The sequence below is a fragment of the Carlito syrichta genome, unplaced genomic scaffold (assembly GCF_000164805.1).
Source record: "Carlito syrichta isolate Samal-C Ts95f unplaced genomic scaffold, Tarsius_syrichta-2.0.1 Scaffold315349, whole genome shotgun sequence".
Taxonomy (NCBI): Eukaryota; Metazoa; Chordata; class Mammalia; order Primates; family Tarsiidae; genus Carlito; species Carlito syrichta.
In genome coordinates, this window is record NW_007259445.1 from 736,167 (window position 1) to 760,953 (window position 24,787).

At 38.8% G+C, this 24,787-nt stretch overlaps 1 protein-coding gene across 1 annotated transcript in view; it reads right to left on the reverse strand.

Annotated features, from left to right (window-relative positions):
* The window catches only part of LOC103275163 (CUB and sushi domain-containing protein 3-like), a 715,868-nt gene extending 692,224 nt beyond the window's left edge, over window positions 1-23,644 (reverse strand). The window contains exon 1 of the mRNA XM_008072573.2: window positions 23,050-23,644. Coding sequence (XP_008070764.2) covers window positions 23,050-23,230 — 181 coding nt within the window. The 5' untranslated portion in view covers window positions 23,231-23,644. The remainder of the gene's footprint in view (window positions 1-23,049) is intronic.
* Between the last annotated feature and the right edge of the window lie 1,143 nt (window positions 23,645-24,787).

Genomic DNA, 24,787 nt, shown 5'->3' on the forward strand with positions numbered 1-24,787 from the left:
TATATATAAAATAGCAATCAAAATCCAATGTTTTAAAATGATAAATAACTTAAAGTATGTAATTATAAAATAAAATAAATTCTCTGAAATATATACTGCTGAAATGAGTCAGGAGATTTAGAAACAAAAATTAAAATGACTAGAAATAATCTTTCAACATAGTGAATTACTAATATTTTTTCTAAAATATACTTAGAAAAAAAGTTATATATGCCATAAAAAGACGGAAAGAAAAATGCAAAAACAATGAAATGTCTCTCTCACTGAAGGTGCAAAAGCAAACAAAATGAGAGTAGTGAAACCTCAAGCACAGACAAAATCAGAAAAAAAATATTGACTAGCTGTTGAGAAGAGAGGAGAATTTATGTCAATTATGGAATTTGATTGTGCTTTTTAATGAAGAAGTAAGTTCTTGAAAATAGTTTCTAGGGGAAACAATGTAAGATGATGACAGAAACGGTGGGAGTGTGAGAGTCTCTGCAAGGATGGGTGTCCATAGACTGTGTGTGTATGGCTGCACAGGAGAGTGAGCTAAATTCTGTCTGAGAGGAGACTTGGGATCAAGCCTCCGGGGCTCCCCTCTGAAGGCAGATATAATGCAGCACTGCTCTGAGATCAGAGTCTCTGGTGTACACGATCATTCACCATTCATGGGGGTCTCTCTCTGCCATTCTTGGAGGTCTCTTGAGAGGTGACAGCAGAGATCAGCTGTTCCTCAGCACCTGGCATCTGATCCACACCACCACCTGTGGCAGCCAGCCAAGTACTGACAGCAGAAACAGTGAAGAAGGTATGTAGAGGAAATCTAGAGCTGAGTCCTGCCGTTGGTGAGACGATGATAACTTCCCCCATTTTCTCTGTCCCAGTACTAGACAGAGGAAACTTCAGGAGCAGACACAGAGATACAGATACAGACATCTGATCTGAGTGAGGTACTTGGTAGCAGCAGCAAAAGACAAGTTGAGGTGAATCAGGATCTGATTCACCCTCCTTTCCCAGCAGCCTGTGGGGGAACTGACTCACACTGAAAGCAAACCAATCTGTCTGCACTGATTGGTATGAAGCATTGGAGACTGGAGCCTGTTCCCTACCACTGCAGCAGCCTAAAGCTGTGGCAATGCTTGGGACCCACCAGTAAAAAGAAAGAAAGGAAGAAAGAAAGAAAGAAAGAAAGAAAGAAAGAAAGAAAGAAAGAAGGAAGGAAGGAAGGAAGGAAGGAAGGAAGGAAGGAAGGAAGGAAGGAAAAGAAAGAGACCTGACGTTTCAGAAATGATCACAGGGGGGCTCTTTTTTTTTCCCTCCTGTTTTTGTTAATGTTTTTGTATTTGTTTTGTTTTTTTGTGTGTTGTTGTTTTCATCATTTTTTAGTTATTCTGTCTGTGTATGGATATTTTTGAGGGCAAGTGTGTCACCAAACTTTTTGTTTGTATGTTTGTTTTTGTTGTTGTTGTTGTTTCTTTTTTTATTCCTTAGTTGGCGTGCCTGTTATCCTTCTTCTTCTTCTCTCTTTTCATCTTCCTTTCACATTCATTCTTTCTTTCTCTGTTCTTTTTCTTTTTCTAATCTCATTTTGATTTCAGGGGGCATACACACACTCCTACTGCAAATACAGATTGTAAGGTGGAGGGAAGTAGGTTCTACAGGGCCTACACACCAGTCAGAAGATACTGTGATCTGCAGATAGCTTCTAAACCACAGTTCCCCATCACATTCAGAGAAACTACATGAGGAAGAATAGATAATTGAGAAAACAGGAGGGAAAGCTATCCCCCATTGCTAAGCAACAAAATTAAAGAAGGGGGGAAAAAGAGGAGTAAAACCATCACAAATGAAGAACCAAAGGAAGAACACAGGTCACATCCAGACTTCTGGGAAGTCAGCACCACAGAATACAGAATTTGGAAGTCAAATAATGAAGATTCCCCAGAATGACTGGTTTCAAATCACAAATCTAGATATCAAGATATTAATAGAGAGAATAAATAGAAATGAAGAGAGACAAGAGGAAAGACAAGAGGTAATAACTGGAATGATAGCAATGAAGAATACAGTAAATTAAATAAATAAAAAACTAACAAGCATGGAAAGCAGAATTACCCAAGCAGAAGAAAGAATCTCAGAACTTGAGAACTAAAATGTGAAACTAACCCACACTGTTCAAAATATAGAAAAGACCTTTAAAAAGATGGAACAATAAATGTGTGATCATATCAAGTACCCAAACCTATGCTAAACTGTCATTCTGATGGCAGATAGAGAAACAGAGACCACCCTAGAACAAACATTCCATGAAGTTTTACAAGAAAACTTCCCTCATACCAATAGAGATGTGATCATTCAAACAAAAGAGATTCAGAGAACTCCTATGAGACATCAAATGAGAATACCAACTCCTAGACACATAGAAATTCACTTATACAAAGTATGTATAAAAGAAAAAATCCTAAAGGCAGTGAAAGAGAAAGTTCAGGCTACCTACCAGGGAAGACTAATTAGAATAGCGGCAGACTTTTCTGCAGAAAAATTACAGGCTAGAAGATATTGGAATCCAACATTCAAGGTTTTCAGACATAAACAATTCCAACCAAGAATTTCCTACCCAGCTAAGCTACGCTAAGCTTCATCAGCAATGGAGAATTAAATTCCTTCATAAACATTCAATCCCTAGGAGTTTATACTGCCTCTAGACCAGCTCTACAAGAAGTGCTTACAAAAATATTGAGCACAGAAGAAAGAATAAAAGGAATGACCACATTCTTCCCAAGAAAGCAGAAAAAAGTTGAAAACACACATATATATCAATGCCAAAATCAAAAGAAAATCAATGAACCAACCAACAAACAACAACAAATTCTATAAAAATTCTCACATCTCAATAATTAGTTTGAAGATGAATGGACTAAATGCACCACTGAAAAGACAAAATGTCAAACAGGATTTTTTAAAAAGTGATGCAACAATATGCTGTCTTCAAGAGATTCACTTCAACAGAATGGACACTCACAGATACAAAGTTAGCAGATGGAAAACAAATTTTCAGGTGAACAGGACACAAAAGAAAGCAGGAGTTGTGATCTTACTATAAGACAAAATATCCTTTAAGCTATCAAAAATTTTTAAAAAGATACAGAAGCTTACTACATAATGGTAAAAAAGTTTAATCCATCAAGAAACAAATATTCATCCTAAACATATATGCACCCAGCATAGGATCACCAACTTTTATAAATAAGCTTCCAAGTAAGCTAAAAAAAAGATATTAACTCTAATACTATCATAACCAGGAACTCAAATACCTCACTAACAACACTAAATAGATCATCAAGGCAAAAAATTAACAAAGAGATTTAGAACCTCACTTTGACACTTAACCAAATGAACTTAATAGAAACCTAAAGACACTCCACCCAACAACCATGGAATATACATTCTACTCATCACCACATGGAACATATTCCAAGATCAATCACATCCTTGGCCATAAATCAAGCATTAAAAAAAAATTCCCTAAGATCAAAGTACTGTCATGTGCCTTCTCAGAATAGAGTGGACTAAAAATAAATATCAACACCAACAAAGCTCCCTCCAAACCCACAAAGACATAGACACTCAACAGGATGATACTGAGCAATTCCTAGGTCAACACAAAATTCAAAGGAGAAATTATAAGATTTCTTGAAACAAATAACAATAAAGACATATCTTACCAAAACCTCTGTGATACCATGAAATCAGTACTGAGAGGGGAATTCATTTCTTTATGAATACACATCAAGAAAATGGAGCAATCACAAGTTAACAGCCTAGCAAGTCACCCAAAGGAGCTGGAAAGACAAGACCATCAAGACCCTAACTTCCGCAGAAGAATCCAGATCACCACAATAAAAGCCCAAATACAGGACGTAGAAGACAAAAATATCATAGGAAAAAAACAACAAAACAAAAAGCTGGCTCTTTGGAAGGATAAACAAGATTGATGGAACTCTAGCCGATTTACTAAGAAGACAGAGAGAAAAAGCCCAAATAAACACAATCAGAAATGTAAAAGATCAAATCACAACAGACCCGAAGAAAGACAAAAAATTATCAGAACTTACTATGGAGGACTTTCTGACATTCAATCTTCCAAGGTTGAAACAAGAAGAAATTAAGACATTAAATAGCCCAGGAAATTAACTCCATCATAAGAAAACTACCTACAAAAAAATGTCCTGGACTGGACAGTTTTCTAGAGTAGTTCTATAAAATATACAAGGAGGAACTGATACCAATCCTATTGAAAGTATTCCAAGCAATTGAGAAAGATGGATTTCTTACCAATTCATTTTATGAGGCTAATATCACACTGATACCCAAACTGAGAAAAGATTCAATAAAGAAAAAGAGCCACAGGCCATTATCACTGACAAAATTACTCAACAAAATTCTAGCCAGTTGGATCCATCAACACATCTCAAAAATCATTCACCATGATCAAGTAAACTTTATCCCAAGGATGCAGTATTGGTTAAACATGCATAAGACTATAAATGTAATTAAATACATCAACAGAAGTAAAAATAGGAATCACATGATTATATCATTAGACACTGAAAAAGCTTTCGATAAAGTCCAGAATCACTTCTTGATAAAAACCCTTGAACACCAAGGCAAAAGAAGACATACAAGCAGCCAACAGAGACATAAAAAAAGCTCAGACGCACTAATCTTCAAAGACTTGCAAATTAAAACCACTCTGAAATACCACCTTACTGTAGTCAGGATAGCCATCATCAATAACTCATAAAACAGCAGATGCTGGAGACGATGCAGGAAAAAGGGAACACTTCTACATTGTTGGTGGGAGTATGAACTAGTACAATCTCTGTGGAAAACAGTGTGGAAATTCCTAAAAGATCTAAAAATTGACCTTCCATATGACCCAGCAATCCCCCTTCTGGGAATACACCCAGAGGAAATCAAATCACTCTATGCAAAGGATACCTGCACACGAATGTTTATTGAAGCATTAATCACAATAGCAAAAACATGGAACCCACCATGCTGCCCTTCAAAAGTGGACAGGATAAAAAATATGTGGTACATATAAATGATGGAATATTACATAGCCATAAAGGACAAAATCATGAACTTCACAGCAACTTGGATGGATTTAGAGTCTATAATACTCAGTGATCCATCACAGAAACAAAGAATTGAGTACCACATGTTCTCACTCATAAGAAGACCTTGAACAATTATCAAAAAGGGTTTGGCAGTAGTGGGAAACTTCCTGGGGGCTTTCACCTAATCAATAAGGGTACCTGATCTCAACCAGATGAAATGGGGACCAAAGTGAGGGCCAAACTTTACCTGTACAGTGACCATTTGTATATCTAATCCTGAATTGTACCCCACATCCTTAAAATTTTTAAAAAAATTTTAATTAAAAAAGAGAAAAGTCTAATATTTTCATTTACAATTTTATACAAAAAATTAAGAAAATTCTTAGCATATAGGTTGAACTAAAAATAAAATAAAATGGTATGATATATAAAGTGAGAATGTGTGTTATAATATGAAGATTTTTTAATAAAAACTAGCAAACCACTTAAAATATTATTCACAAAAATAAATACAAACAATATTATAAAATGTCCTACTTGATGCAAAATATAATTAGAAACATACACAAAATATATGTAAGAAAATAATTTAAAGAAATTTGCTTTTCATACTCCAAATTTCTAAGACCAAAAGAAAATATATTTATTAATGAATCCAAAGCTAAAATACTGGCAAAGAGAATTCAGTCACACATGAAAGGATTTGTCAACTAATGTTAAGTAGGGTTTATCCTATGATTTCAGGTCTGGTCACTACACAAGTGAAATGATTAATGTACATCATCATTTTAACAGAAAAAATAGAACAAATATCTAGTTAGCCATATAAACCGAATAACTAGTCAATGAAGTTTAATATTTTAATTAAAACTCTAAAAAGTTATAAAGACCATCTTTTAACTTTTTTCTATCAGAAAGAATATCTATTTAAACAAGCCTAATAAATGCTAGTATTGATTTACAAAGCCAATTACTTAGGTTTAAGGTGTAATTATGCACTTTGTTTAAGAGTTGGCTTACTTACAGAGAAAATCATCTACCTCAGGCCTTATCTTCAATAGCATGTTCTTCAAATGCATACAAAAAAGATAATTTTAAACCTGAATTGTCTTATTCAATACTTGAAAAACACGTTTCTTTTTATTACTTTAATAAACTTTTGAATAAATTGAAGTGTGTTTAAATATTTTCAAATAAGTAACAGTGGTTATAATAGTTGCAATAATCATTATTAGTGACAATATTCAAAAAGTGCTTTCTTACATTAACCCACTTGGTCTGCCAATTCTTTGAAGTCTACAGAAAATATGAGATGAGGAAACTAAGCCTAAAACAAACACTGCACTCAAGACCACCTGACCAGTAAGGATATGGCTGGTAGAACTCATGTTCTTCCTACCAGATTACTGATTCAAAATAAACATGATAAATATTTCCAAATTAATTTGATGGCATGAATATTACCTGGACATATGTACTGAAGGGGCTTCATGATAAACAGTTATTTCTGATAGCAAGGGTCATTTGCCAGGGTGGGGCACTTCTTTGGGTTCTCACTGTGATGATAATGCAGGAGGTGATATTTTGAACTAAGGGAATTTAATATAGATTGTTTAAGTAATAGCAACTAAGTTATATATTCAAAAGTGAAGGCAGCAAAGATGATTCATACTTTTACATACTGGGTGGACGTACAATGTTTTTACAAATCATTTCCTAGGACATAACGGATATCGAAATAGATATTAGTAGCCACCAATGATGGAGTTATCAATATTTGAGTGTACAATAACTGAAAGATTTGGACTGTATGTTGATTTCTATGAGAGCACAAGTTTGACCTAAACTTAATTAATAAATTCAATGTACTATAGTTCAATAATGTTTCCAAATACTGAGCAACTACTCTGTTTATAAGGTACTGAGTTAGGGATGTACGTCACATGCTGGGCGATTTTAAGACTTTTGAAATATTTCTTTTTACTTATTGAGTTATGAGGTAAAGGAATATGTTTATTTCTTTTACATTTCTAAGAAACAAGTTCAAACAGAATGTTTTTCATGAAGTTTTGGCTATTTAAAATAACAAATGATATAAATAAATATAAAATAAGAACTTGTATACACACATATTAGTTATTCTCTTCTACTTCTTTTATCTTATAATGAGAAAAAAATACTCTATCCAGAAGCATTAAACACAGTGTCTAACTATAATATCATAACACCTAAGTTTTTCCCACAAGACACATTTTTCACAGCAAACTATAACTTCATAAATGATTCTACAAAGCATGTCCAAACATCATCTCAAGGCTGCCTCTCTGGCACCATAATAAGCCTGACCTTTCTAAATTGCCACCCCTGACTTGTCCTGTTCCTACTGCTTTCCTTTCATCCTGCCACATGTAAAATAAATTGCTATATGCTCAGAAAAACTCATTCCAGGAACAGGAATAGCTCTATACATGTGAAAGAATTCAGAATTCATCTCAATCTATGGATTTATTTTTCTCTCTAAAAATCTGTGAATGCCTGTTTAGGGTCATAAAAAGAGCACAAGTTTTGATTTAGGCAGGTCTGATTTGAAACTAATGATGGATATGGTATTTTATTTTGCCATAGTAACCTTCTTTATATGTATATGTATCCCATAACATCATGATGTATATCTTAAATATATACAATCATTTTTTTTTAAAAAAGAAACTGATTTTCTTCACTTGGTAGCTTTCTAAGTTGTTTCCTCCAATTTAAAAGAAGCTAAGTATTCTTATCATTCAAGGTTTGAGTGATAGGTTTGAGGTGCTGTGGACTTATAGTACACACTTACAGTCCACAGCACTGTGATCGGTATAATGCAGGTGGCAATGAATATTAGTTTATCTTCCTGTCATGAAGATGAGAAAAGAAACGAAGAAGCAAAAGAATTAAATATGCCTAATGAGTTATCTTACTGAGAGATGTGTTTTCACAAGTTCTTTGATGAAAAATTAACTATTATAAAGAGTGATATAAAATATAGGAGACAGATTTCCTAAAGTTGTGCTTAAATATACTATTAATAAGAATATATATACTTCTTGTGTTACATTGTGCTTTTTCATTATTGATGAAATTTTGTTGACTGCGTTTGTTGGGGCTTAGAAAGTGATACCCCAAAAGATTGGTGCTTTGGCATGCTGAACGCTTTAAACTAAAATAAGGCTTTAGAAATAAGCCTCAGAACCAAGGTCTCTCTCATTTTTCCCACTGCTCCCCCACCCCACCCCTTGTCTCTCTGAGTCTCTTTTTCCAAACAGAGGGAGAGACTCTGAGATGTTCTTATCTGAAAATAAATGCAATCGTTTTCAGGTCCTTTCCAAAGAATCTAACTGAATAACCAGGAAAGATTAACCACTGGAGAAGAGGAGAATAAAATCACACCCAGACAGAATTGTTTCTATTCTTCTGAAGGCAGCTTTGAGGGGTTACTAGGAGCTTTTATCGGCACTTGAATACAACCTTTGTTCGCAGTGAAGTTCTTCCCCTTACCTTCCTGCAAACTCTCCTAGAACTCAGAGGAATTTTGTCCAGGCCATTGTTCTTTGACCTCTTAAGTTTCCCCGTGAAAATAATCTAATACCCCTAAAATTAACTACAGACCTTCATTTCCCTCTCCTCCATAAAGAGGGTATTTAAACCACAACTATCTGGCCTTTCTTTGACTTTCATATTTGTGGAATTCCCATGTCCATAAGCATATAGTTAATTAACAATTGCATGATCTCACATAGCAATCATTTTTGACAAGTTATACAGTTTAAGTGGATTCTCTGAGATTCTCTTGTGTGCTAATAATAAATAAGCTAGCTTGAGAATCTTTTGATTGCATTTTAGGCATGCAATCCATGTTATGATAGTGTCATTATATGTAAATTGTCAATGATACTAAAAAATACAAATTGTAAAGAAGGAAAAAACAAAGAAAATTAAAAGACAGCACAGAGATACATTGTTTACAGTTGTTTCTTTTTTGTAATATAGCTTTGTGAAATGTAAAAAGATCACTTTCTTCTGTTATGTCTAGAAAAACAAGAATTTTAAACATGGACTTCGGGATACTGATGGAACCAAGTCAGCATGCATTGTAAATTACTGCGCATGCATTAGTATAAGATTTAAATAGTGAAGCTAATGCTATGTATTATGGGAAGTGTTGGAAATTCATCCTGGAACACAGAAATTCCTTTCATTAGTTGTAGCAAGTTAAGTGAAACAATGTATGTTACCCAGAGCCATTTTATCATCAGCTTCTAAATTTACTTCATTCACTGAAGTAATCCAAAACAAAGAAGATAGAAATTCACATAGATATTGAAATGTATGCTTTTTGTTTGTTTGTTTGTTTTAAATAAAGATGTGGGATACAATTCAGGGTTAGGTATACAAACGTCCATTATGCAGGTACCCTTGTTGAAGAGGAAATATATGGTTTTGATCTTACATTCATAAACAAGATTTTGAGGCTCAGCAATAGAAAAAAAACCTTAATATATGTTGTGTTAATAAACATTAAATCTGCTTTCTTATTCATTAAATCATTATTAGATTACCAAGACATTAGCTTTACAGAACATGAAAGAAAACTGGGAGATAGTTTGGCATTTGTGAAGAAGGGTATTGGTACAGACATCAGAAGAACATGAATCATCAAAGTAATATCCTTGGGAAGAATGAGAGAAATGCAGCATACATAATGAAATTTGTTGACTGCCTTAATCTTGCAGGTAGATCATTCTACTATACTCCTGAGTAGCAAAGTTGGCATTAATAAAATGCTAGTATCCCCCCTTATAACTACTCATATATCCTTCTATTGGTCTCATATTACAGATTAAAATCAAAACAAAACACAATATACGTATTGAAAAACTGTGTTTTACTAACATGTCTCCAACAATAAATAGAAAACTATATCTATAAATACTTTTAAATTATAAATTTAACATTTATAAACAGCTATAAATATATGTTCGTATTTATTTACTTATATGAAGTTATATTTAGTTAATTTTCTTGCTCTTTCCAGGTATTGATAAGTTAGATCGGGGCTTATCAGGAATCATGAAATATGGGGCAGGAATCTGATTTTAAATTGAAAGTATTGGAAGCCAGAAAGAAGTTCTGAGGCAGAAAACAACACTAAAAAGGGGGGGGGAAGGAAGGGTAAGAGCACAATTTGCTGATTACAAATGATTATATAATTGTACAAACACTATTATAGAAATACATGTGGGATCTTCATTAATACTGGATAACTAGTTAATATCAGTTGACTGAACAGATGGGAGTCAATAAACATTTTAATTGGAAATTACAAGAGAAAATTACTTTAAATTAGATCACAAAAATGATGCTTTTCATTGGAAAATTTCAAACAATAGCTATAGAATGTTATACTTACCTGTGATAGGGTAGCTATATATGTAAATAAAAGTGATATTAACTGCACTGATATTTACATGAGAAGAGAATCCCATAGAAGGACTAAACCGTTTTACAACAACCAGATTGCTATGATATTGTGTTAACAGGAAGCTTGCTTCAAATAGACTATGGCTTCCTATAGTATAGGAAATAAATCTAATTTCTATGTTCTCAAAGTCTAGGCAAGGACTTGACACATCCTGGCCCTAAATATATAATTGATGACTGAAGAAATATGTAGAAGAATTCTAGAACTGATAAATAAACCACTGACTGTGTTTGCAGAAATAAAATGTACCGGTCATTGCTTTCTTCACAACTTAAAGTATGTCAATGCCATGATATTTGCTTCAAAATAATACTATCCTAATAAAAAGCATAATAAGCTAAATTTGACTTTGACCCCCAAAAATGATAAAAACAATTAATTTAACAGTTACATGAAATAGCACATGATATAACTTGACATGCTTAGCATCTTCCAATTTCTTTTCAGGGTTTTGGAATTTGTTTTTGAAAGAATTACATAATTGGAATATAAAGTCTTTCTAAAATAGGAAATTTCTGATAATTTTTGTGAAGAAAAGTAAAATAAGTAATGATCTTCAAATTATTGAAAAATGACAGATTTTTGAGATCTTACACTTGGGTAATACTTTACAATTAAGTTCAAAATGTCATTTCTGATCATTATTAATTTCATTATTAATATACCAATCATTATTAATATATCAATGAACAGTGCCAAACTAAAGCAGTTATTAAAGATTTTCTTCCACTTTGCTAAAAAATTGATCTTAAGAGTTGCTGTTTGTCCTCCTTTAAAAAAGATTTGACAAATAAGAGAGTTTTCAAGAACTAGTAAAATTTAGAGATGAAAGGTTTTTTTTAAGTCATAAAAGGAGCATTGAACATGAATTCAATACAGGTAGAATATAGGTCTGCCAATATTTCTATTGCAAACTTCATTTAAGAGGGTTTATTCTCTCCATAATCTTAGAAACTAGGAAACTGAAAGTTAGCTTACAAATTAGTAGCCTGGATATGAATTTGTTTACGCAAAACATTGGATCAGTTCAGCTGCTTTGATTCAGACATCAGTCAAAAATCCTTAACTCCAGGTTTTTCCATATATGTGAACACTGAGAAAATATTTTGTCGAGTCCATAATTAGGTCACTTAGAGTATGAAGTCAATAAATTCAAGGTAGCCTGTCTTTTATCTCCAAAAGATTCAGTTGTATTTGTTTTGCCAGTTCTCCCAACTTTGATCCCTTATCTTGCAAATGCAGCCTTTGGCAACACAGAGCTCGATATTAGAAAATGCAGGTAGCTTAGCAAAAATTCATTACCAACGTTTGGGGGAGATTCAAATTATACTTCTGACAACAGATTCAGAAGAGCCATTACTCTATATGAAAATATAGCTTAAAACTAAAAACAAAATCACTTTTAAAAATTAAAAAGTAACTGAAGTTAAAGTGTCTTTCAAAAGTATCTTATGGTGTTTTAAGAGAATAAAAGAGTAGACTCATATTCCCTTCTCTATATTAAAATTACCCATAATAAAATACAGCTTAAAATTGTATTTTTGAATTATTAGCTGTTGATAAATTTTATTACGGATGTAATGAACACATGGGATTTTAAAAGAAAATGAAATTAAGAACACTTTTTTCTCAGATTTCTTTTAAATCAGACATAAGTCTAAACAAGCAAAGAAAGACATGTTCCCATAGAAAACAAAAATGCATATTTGAGAAATTATAATAATGTCAAACAAAAAACCACAGAGATAGTTAAATTAAGCAACAATAAATGAAGAAAAAAAGTAGCTGATAGAGAAGTGAACAAGCTCAAGAAGCAAGTTTTGATTATAAATCTGCTTCCCCTACCTCTCACTAAGGTCAGGAAAATGAAATGTCAAGTTAATTTAAATTTTCACAGACTGAAGTGAATTGTTACAACATTAGGATCAATTTTAAAAAGGAAAACCTGAATGATATTATTCAATTTTTAACAATAAATAAGATTTGTAACACGTAATTGTAGAAAACATACATAGAGACAAACTGTAGATGTACCTTTATCCATGACTTTTGACAACCTTGGAGAAATTGACATCTACTTGTTGTAACATTATATATTAATCTATTTAAAATAAGGGTGCCTTCTTAAATACATAAGTGTATTCTATGAATGCCATATATTAAGATATTATCAGAATACTTTATCTTTAAAATTAAAAAGGCAGGTTAAAATGACTTTTTGTAATACATACCCACAAAGAATAAAGCTTTAATAACAAACAGAGAAAAATGCTAGTTTATACTGGGAGGCCCTATAACTAAATATAAAGTTCAGACTGACAAAAGTAATAGTTACATATGAAAATACATAAAATCTATATAGAAAAAAATGTACTGCTAAATTTGAGCATTTAAGTATAACTTAATACATGCATTTTTTCCCTTTGTAGACTATAATATATAGTTAAATGCCCCCACTTAATTTGTAAGTCAATCTTTAGATTGCATGTTAAGGTTCACTTTCACCTATATTGTTATACTCATGTATCTGTACCCCTTTAGAGGACACTTCAGAAAGTACTGTTGTATGTCTGATCAAGATTTTGGAGTAGGCACAGGATCTCTCTCTTCAAGGAGCTTTACTTTCTAAACTAATTAAGTCTCACTTCATGTAGGTTAGCAACCAATAGAGAGGAAAGCACACTGGACAGGGAAAGATTACTTTGCTCTCTCTAGTTTGGCAAGTCACTCCATTTCTCTGGCCTGTCTTCTCTTTTAGTGAAAATGCACGGCTACACATGTACTTTTAACCAGGATGCATTTATGAAATGAAGTAGACTTTGTGGATGAAGCTTGGGTATGCAGATTTTTAATTAAAAAATATTCACTTACCCCACAAATAAATCTCATGTACATTCCCTGCCTAGTAAACATGAGACCAAATGGGTTGTAAAGGCTTTCACGTCCATAAAATTCTACAGAACTGAGTGGACAATTAAGCCTTGGAACAATTATATTTTCCAAGGATTATAATACTAGTAAACATTTTTTTGTACTTACAAATTATTTTATATGAGAAATTTATTGAATTCATCTGTATTCATAAGTTTTGTTTTACTCAAGAGCACTGTGTTAAGATCTAAGGGTTATAATTTTCAGTTCTGTTTTGTATCCAACGTGCTCGTTTTATATTCACTATACGTGACGTATTCACTATAGTGACGTGTTTGACTTATGTATTACTTATGCATTTATTTTGTTTAATATTGCTTACAAAAGTGGAAGATATATTTTATATCTATTGTGAAGAATCATTAAGAAAATAAATTTATATGGAAGATGTTAAAAATGAATACATGTTATTTTAACTATATGTTAAAAGTTATATATATGACTATTGACCTTAGGCTTTCTTTTAAATTAAGTTCTCAGGGTTTCAGATTTATGTTAAAAATGAAGAAACTTTAATTGGTAATTTAGTCATCTACTTTTTCTTAGATTTTTATGTCTATGAATTTATGAATCCTATTATCATTTCAGATTTTACTTAACCACTAGCTAACCATATTATCTGGGCAAGTCATTGCACCTCTCAGTACTCAGGAAAGTGAATTATTTGTAATGGAGATAATTATCTGTATGTAGGAGATAGTACCTATCTCACCAGATACTTGTTAGAATTCAAGATGGGATGATGAGAGAGGAAGCCACTGTTGGAGATGAATTGAATACCTTATTTAAAGGACTTAGCATAAAGATTCACACATAAAGAAGACACAATGAAGAATTTTATCCTAGTGCCATTTTCCAAAACATGATAATGCCTCATAACCTCTCTATTTACCAAGTACATCTAAGCATTCTGGAGTCAACCAGATGGACTTGCTGTATTACAGAAAACTATGAAACAAGGAGGCTCTGTTTTTTAAGTTATTTAGGATTCAATAAACCCACTTCTGTGGAATCTATTTTCATTTACAAGTTTCCTTTCAAAATAGTACTGGCTTATACTTTTAATGTCATGATTTTAAAATTCCTTACTATCATTTTAAGCAACATAGTTGTAAATATTCCTTTAAAATTGCCAACATAAGGCAAAGAAACACTTTATAATCCTAAACTTAGACTCAGCTTAATTTAAGGGAATCACTCTCATTACATTTTATAAATTAAATCATTTTCTGAACATTTCAATGCCTCAAACTTAGTAAAATTCATTCCTTTGCGAATTTTACTCCCATGTCTTAAAGAGCTTCTAAAAATATTCACATATGACTAAAATTCAAGATAACATTAACATATTGATGGTTCTTGCATTACTAATATTTATTAAAAGTTTTATTATTTCTATGGTAGAGCTTTAAATTATACCATTTTCTTATATAAATCATGTGAAAAAATATGGAAATATGTAATATAATCATGACCTAAATATAATAAAAAATAAAAAATCAGAACAGATTTTTAGATTCAAATGACTTTAAGAAAAAAATTGTGTACAGATTATAAGAAATTTGTTTTAAGTACTGCCTTTCTAATTTCTTTATGAGAGTTGAAAAATAGTCAATACAATAATTTTATTTATAGACTTGGAAAATCAGGAAATTGCTAAAGCAGTTATTTATTTGATGTACATTATATAGCATTCTTTGAGAACGTCTTCATTCTATAATTATCTCCTTTTGTCTTCTACCAAACAAGTAACTACATTTTTAAAATGTTACCACAAATTTTGTCTTCTACCAAACAAGTAACTACATTTTAAAAATGTTACCACAAATGTATAATCACTAATATTCTTGTGAAGTATTAATTGATATATGATACGTCAATATTAGCTTTTATTATTAACTGTCATTGTTGGTGCCATCATAGCTGACTTTTTAAATAAAATTGATAAGGTAGAGTAAAGAGAGTGTTGAACATGAACTTGAATGCCCAGCGATCTAGTCTCAGTTTTAGAGATAATCGTCTTTGAAAACCAGCAAAAATCACTTACTTTTTCTAGGTATGTGCACTTATTGTATAATACATCAGCAGTGAGTTAGCTGATATTTGAGGAACTAGGAATGTCATGATTCGTGGCAAGATGCATGAACAAATTCATGTTAGTACCTTAATCAGTCGGTATTGAAAGGAATCAATATCAGAATGCAAGGAATGAAGTCAGAACAGGAACAGGGGTAGCATTTTTTAGCTATGGATCTGCCTTGATTCACAGAGTCAGTGCCAGAAGTAAATGTGTAACGGTGATAAGCAGAAGTTTTGGAGTGTTTCTCAGATGTATAATAGCCTGGGAACATAGCCAAAGTGAAATAATAGCTAGTGAGAAGAGACTACACTTTTTATTTACTGTTAGGGAAAAGTCAAGGTGGTGGTGTAAGAGATAAGGCATGTGGGCGTTCATACTATCTTTGCACATGCAAGTTTATTTGAATAACACTGATGATAGCTACTAGTGCCAGGCACTGGACTAGGTCCATGACTATGCAATCTTCCTATATACCTGCTGATATTCTAATCTTTTTTTTTTTTTTAATACATAATGAAACTGAATCTTAGAAAAGTTGAATTGCTAGTCCAAAGATAATTGTTGGCAGAATCTTTTTTTCTCCTGACTTCAAGCCGTGCTCCTGCCTCGGCCTCCTAAAGTGCTGGGATTATAGGCATAAGACACTGCACCTGACCAAGAATCGTTATTCGACTTTCAGTTGCTCCACAGCCTCGTCCTTTTCACTTTACTGTGTGGTTCTTAAACTTAAGAGTGCATCAGAATTACCTGGAGGTGTGTTTAAAATGCCAATATCTGTACCTCACTCTGTCTGATTCAATAGAACTGGGCTGAAGACCTGAGATTTTGTATTGCTGAAGTGTCTAGAGCCTGCTGGTACTACCTGTTCAAGAACACTTTGACAAACCACTATAGTGAAAACATGTAAGGGTGGCACTATTCACAGTAGTAAAATCATGGAACTAACCTAAGTGCCACCAATAACTGACAAAGAAAATGTGATACACACAAGTGCACACACACCATGGAATACTACAAAGCCATAAAAGAAATGAAATCATGTCCTTTGCAGCAACATGGATGTAGCTGGAGATCATCATCCTAGTGAACTGACTCAGAAACAGAAAACCAAACACCCCGTGTGTTCTCACTCAGATGTGGGAGCTAAATGGACAGAAAGATGGAGTTAACAGACACCAGGGACACCAGTAAGACGGGAGGTCAAGAGAGGGATTAGGGTTCAGAAATTACCTGTGGGATAAAATGTTCATGATCTGGGGAATGGGCCATCTGAGTCCCAATCCCTACCTCTACACAATATGTCCATGTAATGAACATGCATGCGTACCTCTTGAAACAAACAAACAAGCCAATAGAACAATGGTGTGATCTCAAGTGCCATGTAATTACCATTGATATTCTTTTTTATACAACTACAAGGTATATGACATACACGTTAATCTTGTAAATGTAGACATTTTAGAGATTTCAAATCAGGTTGTGGGCATCAAGCCATCGTTACACAGAAAATATTAATCATTGAGAATCCTCGACGAGCACCCAAAGTAGCTTAGCAAAGGGCCTGATGACAAGAGATGCATTTTGTGGCTGTGTTATTGGAGCCTTAGGAGAAGAAGGGATGACCACAGCACTGAGGCAGTGAATGCTGGAACTTATTCAACAAATTGATTTTTCTCGGTGACATTTGTAAAAGTGTTGTTCCTGATGAGAATAGGAGTTTTACAAGGGCTTAATTCCAAGAAAATCTTGTGGTTATGAAGACAGGTACGTTTGGAAAATACCATGCATTTCCCACTTGCTCATTCTGAGAGCAGAAAGATGAATTGGTAATCATAGTGTCTGTTTCATCACCCTCCCCACACCTCATGCAAAATCTCAATTTGAACTTTCACTGTATCCCTGAATTACATACTCTTTTGGATTATTAATAAAGCGAGTTGAAGAAAGATACAGGAAAAAATAACTAAAGCTATGCTTTCATGTATATGTAGATAAAAAGATATGGTCTTAGATTTTATTTGTACCTTACACATCCTTTTCTTAATCTCTTCGTTTGCAACCATTTTGCTTCTAATCTCCTAAAAATTGGAATTCAAAGTACAAGATGGCATATTTTCTCAAATAGTCATGTTGCCTATAGAAACAGGTGCCTTACCAGGCAAATGCTCAGTGCTTTAAAGTGGTTTATCAAATGAGATAAAATATTGAAGTGTTTGATATCCTGAAGTCACTTCTGGAGGTCCTGATCCTTGATGAGTAAACAGAAGACAGTCACCTCTTGGGACACAAGGAGAAGTACATCTTCAGCTGAGACAAATGAAGTTTAGTTTCTTTCCCTTATTTACATTATTTGAGATCTTAGACAAGCATTTTAACATTGGAGTTTGTTTCCACAGGAGTACAAAGGCATTATTAACTGCTCTACCTCTCTTAACTTTTTTTTGTTTTATCGGATCTCACTTATGATAGAGTTTTGCTATATTTAGAACCATTTAGATGCCATTTGCTGCCAATTAATTTTATTCTTTTACTGTTCATCCAACATCAAGAGGACATGTATACTCCAAACCTACCCAGCTATCCCACAAATAGAAACGCTAATTAGTGTCATGAACAGTCATAACTACTAGAACTGGGCCTTTGCTCCTGGAGTACTTAATTTATTGAGTAACTCTACCCTTTTTCTCCTTGGAGGATCCCAAGGGAGCTGGCATCAGGTTTTCAAGATGCCGAAACCTGCTGCTTAATTATTTCTGCTCACACACTCGCCCAAGGAGGGCTTGACACAATGCCCCACTCCTCCCCGACTAGAAGATTCCGTTAAGTAAGGGGCTGCAAAATGACATTTCAGAAGGATTTAAGCCAGGGAACCGTCCAGGGGAAGGTCTCCGAATGCTGGGAACCGCTCAAGCCCTGTCAGAACAGGAAAGGGAGTGGACTCAGCTACTCCATGGTGCAGACTCCCCAAAGGCATCGCATTCAGGGAGCAGAGAGCCCACCTGCCTCATCCCTGGGTCTGTCTGTCTTAGGTCGTCCTGCCTCATTGCCATTCTGCAGTGCGCAGCTAGCCCCCCGCGTGCCCTCTTTGCAGCCCCCAACAGGCCTCTCCAGCAGGGCTGAGAGGAGACCACCTTGGCGATGCGCATGACCCTGGGCCGCTTCATTTCCTTTGCCATTGCCCCTGGAGTCCAACTAAGTCCTTGGGACAAGCAGGTGGGGAAGGGGGCCAGACAGGAGTCACACTTCCACTAGTTGTTTCCCCCATTGCCTTCCCCATGTCCCCGAGGGCCTCTCAGGGAAGTTGAGCGAGTGAGGACAGGGCTGCGGTCTGCCAGGGGAAAAGGGACTTTCTCCGTGCCTGCCGGGTCCTGAGACGCGGTGGTCGCGCGCCATCGACCATCTGGAGTCCGGGGAACATTCACACAGTCGCCCATCAGGCGCTTTCCCGAGGACACACTCACGCCTACCCTCGGGGCCTCCTGAAGGTTCCTGGGTGTCAATTCACCTCCTCCTTTCAGCAACACACACACACACACACACACACACACACACACACACACACACACACACACACACCAGGCACCAAGCCAAACTCCCTGTTTCAACCTTGGGAGGTTCATGAAAATTTGGGGAAGGCTGGCCTTCTAGAAGAAAGGAATAAATATTCCCAGAGGAGACAGATGGGAGAAGGAACACCTGTCCAAAAGTCGGCGGGCACAGGAATCCCTGACTCAAACACAAAGGCTCCTTTCAGCAGGTGGCTCCGTCCTGCCAACCTTGGGGGATGGGTCCTGCTGAAGGCGAAGACCCAGAGGTGGGTTTTTGTTCGCTGCCATTGTTTTGAAAAGACAGTAATTCACCCACCCCCACCTCCCTTTGTAAATCCCTCTCAAGATCGTCTAAACGTGTTAGGTAAGACTGCCGTTTCATAGGCAGGGAGTGAGGGTGTCAGTCCCTGCCGACACACCACACGTCGCCGCCACCCTGGCATGTGCAAAAGGCTCTCTCTCGTGGACCCAGCGACCCTTTCCATCAGGAACGACGTGGGGGTTGGGTGCGACCTCTACTCTTGCAGAAGAGCTCTGTGGCAGGAGTGGCGTCTCCTTGGGGTCCTGGAGCACGCGAAAACGCGGATCCTTCCCGAAGGCGGTGGTCTGGCCAGTCCCTGGACGCACACGGGTGGGGTGCGGGGCGCCGGCCCGGACTCCCACCTGCTGCCCGCCAAGGCCGTGCCCCCGGGACCTCCGCCGCACGGGGTGCGCTCCCCCAGGATCCTGGAGACGCGGCGTGGGAAAGCATCCCGCGGGTGTCTCCTTACGTGGGCGGGACGCCTGAGCACGACTTGGAGATTCACAGTTTCTATCTGAGTGAGACCTAAACAGACACGCTGCAGCGAGAGGCTGCGTTTCAGAGACCCCTGCCTGTGTGTGTGTGTGTGTGTGAGTGTGTGTGTGTGTGAGTGTGTGTGTGTGTGTGTGTGTGTGTGTGTGTGTTCGCGCGCGCGTTTCAGCTTGAGATAGTCAGGGATCAAGTCCAAGTAGGCCTTCCCTCACCCTCACCCTCAACCCCCATCTTCTAATTGGGTGCCCTCCACAGCCTCAGCTTTCAGAGGATGACAATGGAGGTGAGATGCCCAGGGAAGCTTGGTTCCCTTTTCAGCCCCGCCCCCGCGGGCAGCTCAGGCCTACCCCCACCGAAAACCACTTTATCTTCCTCTCTGAGGCGCTCCTTCGCGCCCAGTCTCTTTGTTATTGGTGTGGCACCCAGAGGTGAGATGGTGAAGGATGAAACGGGGGGCAGATGGTGGGATTCACGTGGCCCGAGACGTTCACGTGGAAAACTGCGCGCTGGGGACTTCCTGGACCCTCGGGCTAGTCTAGGTTAGGACCTGCATGCAAGACTTTTAGAAGGGCTCCCCAGTCTGAGCCTTTCGGTGGACCTGAGAGTCCAGGGGAGAAAAATAGTGTTGAAGATAAAAGCGGGCATAGACACTGGGCAAACAACGTTTAAGACGTTGCAGCAACCTCGGTTTTAGGAAAGCCTTGAGACTGAGGTGAAATTCAAGTAAAAGGAGGAAAGGAGAGTAAAAAAGCAACTGTCAAAATTAGCAACACCGGGAGATCCAGAGCAGCGGGTCTAAAGCATGCAGCTTGTGCAAGTTTCTCAGAATCTGGGGGGACACCGTTCCAAGTTGTAAAATGTAGGAGATGCCTTCCAAGTGCCAGGTGAGCTACAATGAAGAACTTTATTGACATTTAAAAAAATGTGCTAACGGTCTGTGGAATATTGATTTTGGGCAGGACCAGAGCAGACTGTGACAAGCTCCCCCTTCCCAATGTCCGCAAAGCTAAAATATACTCAGTGGAGACCGACTAGATCGATCTCAATTGAGGGAGCTGTGGATAGAGCGGATGGGGTCTCGTTGCCGGAGCCATTTAAAGCAAATTAACGCGCTTTTCTTTTCATGGGCGCGTCTTGTTGGGAATATACGGTAGGTGCGGGCAGTCGGGGCTGTAATTGCAGGCGGCGCGGTCCGCGATTTTCAGACTGGAAAGCTAGCCCAGCCTCGGAGCCTTCCCTCCCCATCCTCTGCCCCCCGAATGTGTTTTGGCTCAACAGGTGTCACACAAAAATTCGCACTTTAAGCCCCGGTCATCCTCTCGCAGGAGCCACCCCTGCGTGTCCCTGCCCGGCTGCGGCGGGCTCCCTGCACCTCCCCCGCGGGGCGCGCGTCCGGCGCGGCCTCAGGGCCCTCCATTAGCCACCACGTCCCAGCGGCGGGCGGACTGAGCACCCATGCGTGGCGCCTCATACGTCGGGCCGGCGACAAAAGACCCCTTGTAAGCAACGTGAGACGCGGGCTGTGCGTTGGGCAGTGCGGTTGCGCCCCTCGGGACGCGCGTTTTGGCTCAGGGCTGCTCCGAGGCGCGGCGGGAGGGGGGGGCGCGGGGGAGCCAACGCGAGCTTCAAGGAGCAGGTTGGGATTGCAAGGCGGTTGCTGCCACGGAGACCAGGGACGACTTCCTGGCATTTAGGGATGTCACTTAAAATTCGAGCCATGCCACCCACCACGGATGGTCCTAGTAGAGGGAGCGGTAACCTCTCCAGCTCCCTCCTTCCAAAACGTGAATTATAATTGCCACTGAATGCAAATGGGCCGCCTTCCGTGGGGGGACAGCCAGCTGCAAGCTGGACAATAAACTGTTTCATGGAGACGCGGCCCGATTGCGGTTCAGAGAGGCACTCCTTTACAAAGGAAGAAGCGTCCAGTTTGTGTTGACAGCCGTGGCGCGCCTGGGCCAAAACAGCCTCCCCCACCCGTCCACCCCCGCCCCCGACACGCAGACACCGGGATGTGAAACTAGCTTCGCCGAGAGCCACGTCCATCGCGTCTGTTCGGGCTGCCATGAGTATGGAGAGGGGATTGTTCACAAATGACGGCATGAGTCATAAACACCTCCTGAGTATTCTTTGCTGCAATTAATGGGCGGCGGGTGCTGGAGAAGTTGTGGAAGAGGCTGGGGTTCTATTTTCTCCCTGCGGACAGCTCTTCTGCCGACCATCCTGACTGTCCCTGGCCTTCCTGCTTAGGAATACATTTGACATGCCACCCACCCCCCTCCCCTTGTCTGTGCATGTGACACTCGCTCTACCTGTCTGCACGCTGAGACTTGCTGGGGATTTTCTTCTTGGTCGTCAGCTAATGACTTTCCTCCTACCTTCATTCTTCCCCTGAGGTGAATCTTTACACTTGGTGGCGTCTCAGACCCTTTTCAAGCCTCATTTTTGACCCACCCCCTACCACAGGACCTAGGGAAGCTCCCCTGCATATAATTTCATCTCACAGAAACCCACGTATAAATAATTTACATATGCACGCAGACATCCCTGTTGGCTGGCAAGACTTGGAGGATCCCTGTGCCCCAGTGCCTTGAAAACCAACACATTCCTGGCACGTCGTTAACTTTCTTCGCCAAAAGGGTTAAAAAAGCACCGACACTGGAGTCTTCAATATGAACATTCCACCCAGAGCATCAAACCCTACCGATTTGACAACAAATCAAAGGTGAATCCTCACTGCCAAAAAAAGTCTTTGCAGAGGAATTCTGCCTTGGACATCCACTAGTTAGAGGCTGTACTAACCAACTCACGTATTCGTTTGAGCATACTGCAAGAATATTTATTGAGCCCAAGCTCAATCACCGCATTGAACGCCAAATCTGGCAAGCAAAATGCATTTCCTATCCGAGGGTGGGGGGAAAAAGAGCCGTGAATCAACTCCTTCTTCAGTATTACCCACGATTATTTTCTCGGTGCAAATTGCAAAGTGAGCCGCCAGCCTCTCTCTCCTGCTACCCGTCAGCCCACCTCCATGCGAAGCGGAGGGGACCCCCTCCCCAAAAAAGCAGACCTACCTTTCACACAAGACACCGTCAATAAAAAGACGAGATTCCAAAACGTAAATCCACTTTGAATCCCCATTTTTTTCTTCCTCAGGAGGAAGTCGAGTCGGCCACATTTAGCGCATCTTCGCGTGCCAGGCTCCCGGGGTCTGGATTCCTTCGCTCGGCTGTCTCCTCTGCGGATCCCTTTCATATTATCCGCGAGCTCCGTCTGCCTGCTGCTCAGCCCGGCGCAGTGGAGTTGTTGCTGTTGTCGGTGCGCGGTCACAGCTCGGAGTGAATGGTGTTTCTGGGATACCACAGCAACCTTGACGAGGACTCAACCATCTCTCCAACGGGGGCACAAAGTCTCTGCTACTCTGGATTCTGTCTTTTCCTGCGCGTTTTTCCTCCCCCTCCACCAAAATCCACCCCGATTCTAGCTCCTTATAGCAACCACCAGAAACCACTAGTGAGCCTCTTAAAGCCCAGTTCTGCTCGCTGGTAAACTCCCCACAATATTTGGAATTAAGGGGCTTGTTTTCTTCTCCCCCTCCCTCGAATAGATCAATTCTGCTTGTAAAAGCAGCCCAAGAAATATGATATTAGTGAGCTCTCCATTGCAGCCTGCGAATACAGAAGCGTGTCAGAGGAATATTTTAATTGGAGGATCCGTGTTGCTTTTGGGGAAACCGGGATGCTAATGGATCGGGCTCCATCGATGCCCACGTCGTTATAATGGGACATGTGTTACTACGGTAGTTGCAGCATATTTTAGGCAGGCTTCTCGCATTTATTATCCTATGATTTAATTGGAAAGGGCAGTCACAGAGAAGAATTTATTTGCACACATGTATTTACATATTCAAATACCTACGTGTAAATCCGTAACCTTTTTTTTTTTTTTAAGTGATTCCGTAAACGGATTTCATCCGTGGCCCGGGCGGGGGTGGGGTGGGGAAAGAAGTCAGTGTCATTTCCCCAAATAGTTCGCCCTTTCATCCTTCCAACCCCCTTTTCAGTTGGTGAGAGCTGCAGCTCCACTACTTTATCCGTGGCAGTTATCTAGAACGGATCCATTTGTCTTAATTCTGAATCGGCCCCAAATATGTAAATGGGAGGTTTCTTTCAAAACGAAAAATGTATGTATCTATACATCTGGATTTGGCAAACCCTAATACCACGCAAGGGTTAAGATCGTGCAAGGGAAGAGTTCTTGTGCCATCTACTGGCCGTCTTCATGCCACCCGCTCCTCCTTCCCCTCCACAAGGAACCCCATTTCTCCCATCCCGTGGTGGAGGGGAGCGGCGTCTCCCAGACCAGCGAGGTGTGCCTCTGTGTGTCAGTTTCTCGGTCTTTCTCGACACCCTCCTGGCTCAGATCCTTCCACGAGCGAGTTCCGTAGACCAGGAGAGACCGGTTGGTGATCTGACCTTTCCGGGAATCTGGCCCCAACTCAGGAGGGGGGAGTGCCGCGACGCGAGTCCTGGAACAGCTGATTGCCGCTGCCTGTGGCTCTAATTGCACGGCTGAGGCTGCGGGGGGAGGGGTGAGCGTCCATCTAAGGGCTTAGTCCAGGGGACGCCCAACTTAAGTTTGCAGCTTCCCACACTGTGCACAAATAATGGGTCCCGTCCCGTCCACCCGCCAATGACCCAGCCCAGCTTTTGTCCCTGGGCTCGCCTCGGAGCTGCTCGCTCTGTGGAGCCAGGCGACTGCATCTGGAGGGAGTTCCGCCCTGGAAAGTGGGTGCATCGTGAGCGTCCACAG